This window comes from Nanorana parkeri, unplaced genomic scaffold (assembly GCF_000935625.1).
Source record: "Nanorana parkeri isolate BGI_ZX_2015 unplaced genomic scaffold, ASM93562v1 scaffold188, whole genome shotgun sequence".
Classification (NCBI taxonomy): Eukaryota; Metazoa; Chordata; class Amphibia; order Anura; family Dicroglossidae; genus Nanorana; species Nanorana parkeri.
In genome coordinates, this window is record NW_017306456.1 from 478,572 (window position 1) to 480,700 (window position 2,129).

A 2,129-nucleotide genomic window follows, 5' to 3' on the forward strand; every position below is an offset into this window, starting at 1 on the left:
CTTTGGACTTTTCACCTTGGGTGCTAGAACCTTGTCCCAGCAATGGGTGGAGCAGTCACCCCTTCTTACCTTCTTTCGGTGCTTCAGGGTCCCAGACCGACCACATCTGGACATAGAAGAAAGGGGTCCAGCATAGGATATAAGCCAACACTATGATGAAAGTCATTTTTACTGTGCGGATTTTGGCCTTGGAGATGAGTCGGACGCTGCTGACCCGGGACAAGGTGGCTCTTCTGCTGCTGCTCAGCCTCAGGTTACTCTCACAGACTGTCTTCAGGCGAATGTTCTGCCAAATCATGTAGCTGATGAGCCCATAGCAGATGCTGAGGATCAGGACTGGGATGATGTAGACAGACAAAGTAATCCAGGTGATATAAGCCTTGGGCCCCCAGGGTTGGATGAAGTCAGCCGAGCAGTCATGCACCCCATTGCCCACCTCCACGAGGGAGAAGATGAGGATCTGAGGGACACTAAAGAGGAAGCTGATGATCCAGGTGATCAGGACATAGACACAGTCCGACCTTCTGTGTAAGGATCTCAGGGGCTGACAGATGGCCAGACACCTGTCCAGGGACATCAGCAGGAGCATGTAGGTGGAAGCAAACATTCCCACCACCTGAAGATATTTGACCAGCCTGCACATGATGTCTGGGGCATAGAACCTGAAGGTGATATCCCAGATGAGCTGGGGGAGAACCTGGAAGAGGGCCACCACCAGATCTGCAATGCTCAGGTGTTTCATGAAGAAGTACATGCGGGAATGCTTGTGCCTGTTGATGTGAATGGCTATCAGGACACAAATGTTCCCAGCCAGGGCCAAGAACAAGATGACGGCCAGTACAGCCACCTCCACCTTTGCCACCTCCTCATTCCTTTTCAGAGGGTCCCTGGTGATGTTCCCACTTTGGTTCCTGCTGTCCAGGCTGGAGTTCCCCCAAGAGTTGTTCACACAATTACTGCCCAATCCCTCCATGATCCAGCCGTTGGTGTCTTCAGCAGCAAGTTATGCCATCTCACTGTGTGTGCCCATAGGACACCCCTAGGTAGAAGATACCTGTAGGCACTTGGCTTAGAAACCCAAAGCAGTTCTGAGATGGCAAAGGTGATCTCTGGAAACTTCCTAAAATATCAACAAGTATCTGATCTCTCTTGCTGGAGAAAATAATCCGAAACTGCACGCAACCAGGTGCAGGTGCCCAGTCCAGGGGCAATTGTTTCAATAATCCACATTCAGGACCACCAAATTGTCTCCCCTGTGCAGCCCAGGCTGTGCCTCCTGTGCAATGTGTCTCTCCTGTGCAGTGAGGTGCAATGCTCTAGGCTGTGCAACGATGAACAGGATCAACTCCAAGTTTCAGAGTGTCTGTAATATGAGAGGGGAGGGAAAATCCGCCCGGAGTCCCCAGCCTCAGTTTAATTAGACATCCATATGGCAGAACTGTGCAGCCTCCCATTCATGCCCAGGGAGGAGAGGGCAGCACCAGAGCTTGCAGTGGAGGAAGCACTCCGGCTTGCAGACTGGAGGAGAGTGAGTGAGGAGGAGACAGTCCCAGCAGTCCGCACCGCTCACTGACAACTCACATTCGGATTAATGAATAAAGCTGACAAGGGGGTTGAGGAACTGGCGTGAAGTTCCAGATGTCGGCCGCTAGATGGCGCCCCAGCACACGCTTCTATCTATGGAGCTGGATGGACGGTGAGTGGTGCTGATGCGGCGAAGTCTTCTTATGGCATCTCGTGCTGCTGGAGAGCTGATCCAGAGGATGCAGGAAAACCCAACATCCCATCACTGCCCAAACCACGACTCACACCTGTCAGCTTCTGGATCCAGATCCCTCCATGCTGTTTTCTCCTCCTCTTTGTTACATTTGATGTAAAGGTTTGTAGACATGATACGAATGGTCATGGAAGAAACCTGGAATCTGCCATCAATGAGCTCTCCATAAAATCCTAATTTCCTGGCTGTCGTGCTGACCTGCTTGCATCGATAATTTAAGTCCCTGACGCAGCAGTAAGCAGATCAGGATGTCTGACTTTTCCTGATCTGGAAATGTGATTTGGTTTAGTACTGAAGCAACTGGATCAGTATAACAGTCAGGCAATCAGGGCCGATGCTGCCAGTAGGCAAA

The 2,129-nt window shown here is 51.2% G+C and overlaps 1 protein-coding gene across 1 annotated transcript in view; it reads right to left on the reverse strand.

The window, feature by feature from the left end:
- OXTR (oxytocin receptor) overlaps nucleotides 1–1,039 on the reverse strand; it is a 38,574-nt gene extending 37,535 nt beyond the window's left edge. The window contains exon 1 of the mRNA XM_018555229.1: nucleotides 70–1,039. Within this exon, the coding sequence (XP_018410731.1) occupies nucleotides 70–973 (904 nt within the window). The 5' untranslated portion in view covers nucleotides 974–1,039. The remainder of the gene's footprint in view (nucleotides 1–69) is intronic.
- Nucleotides 1,040–2,129: the final 1,090 nt, after the last annotated feature.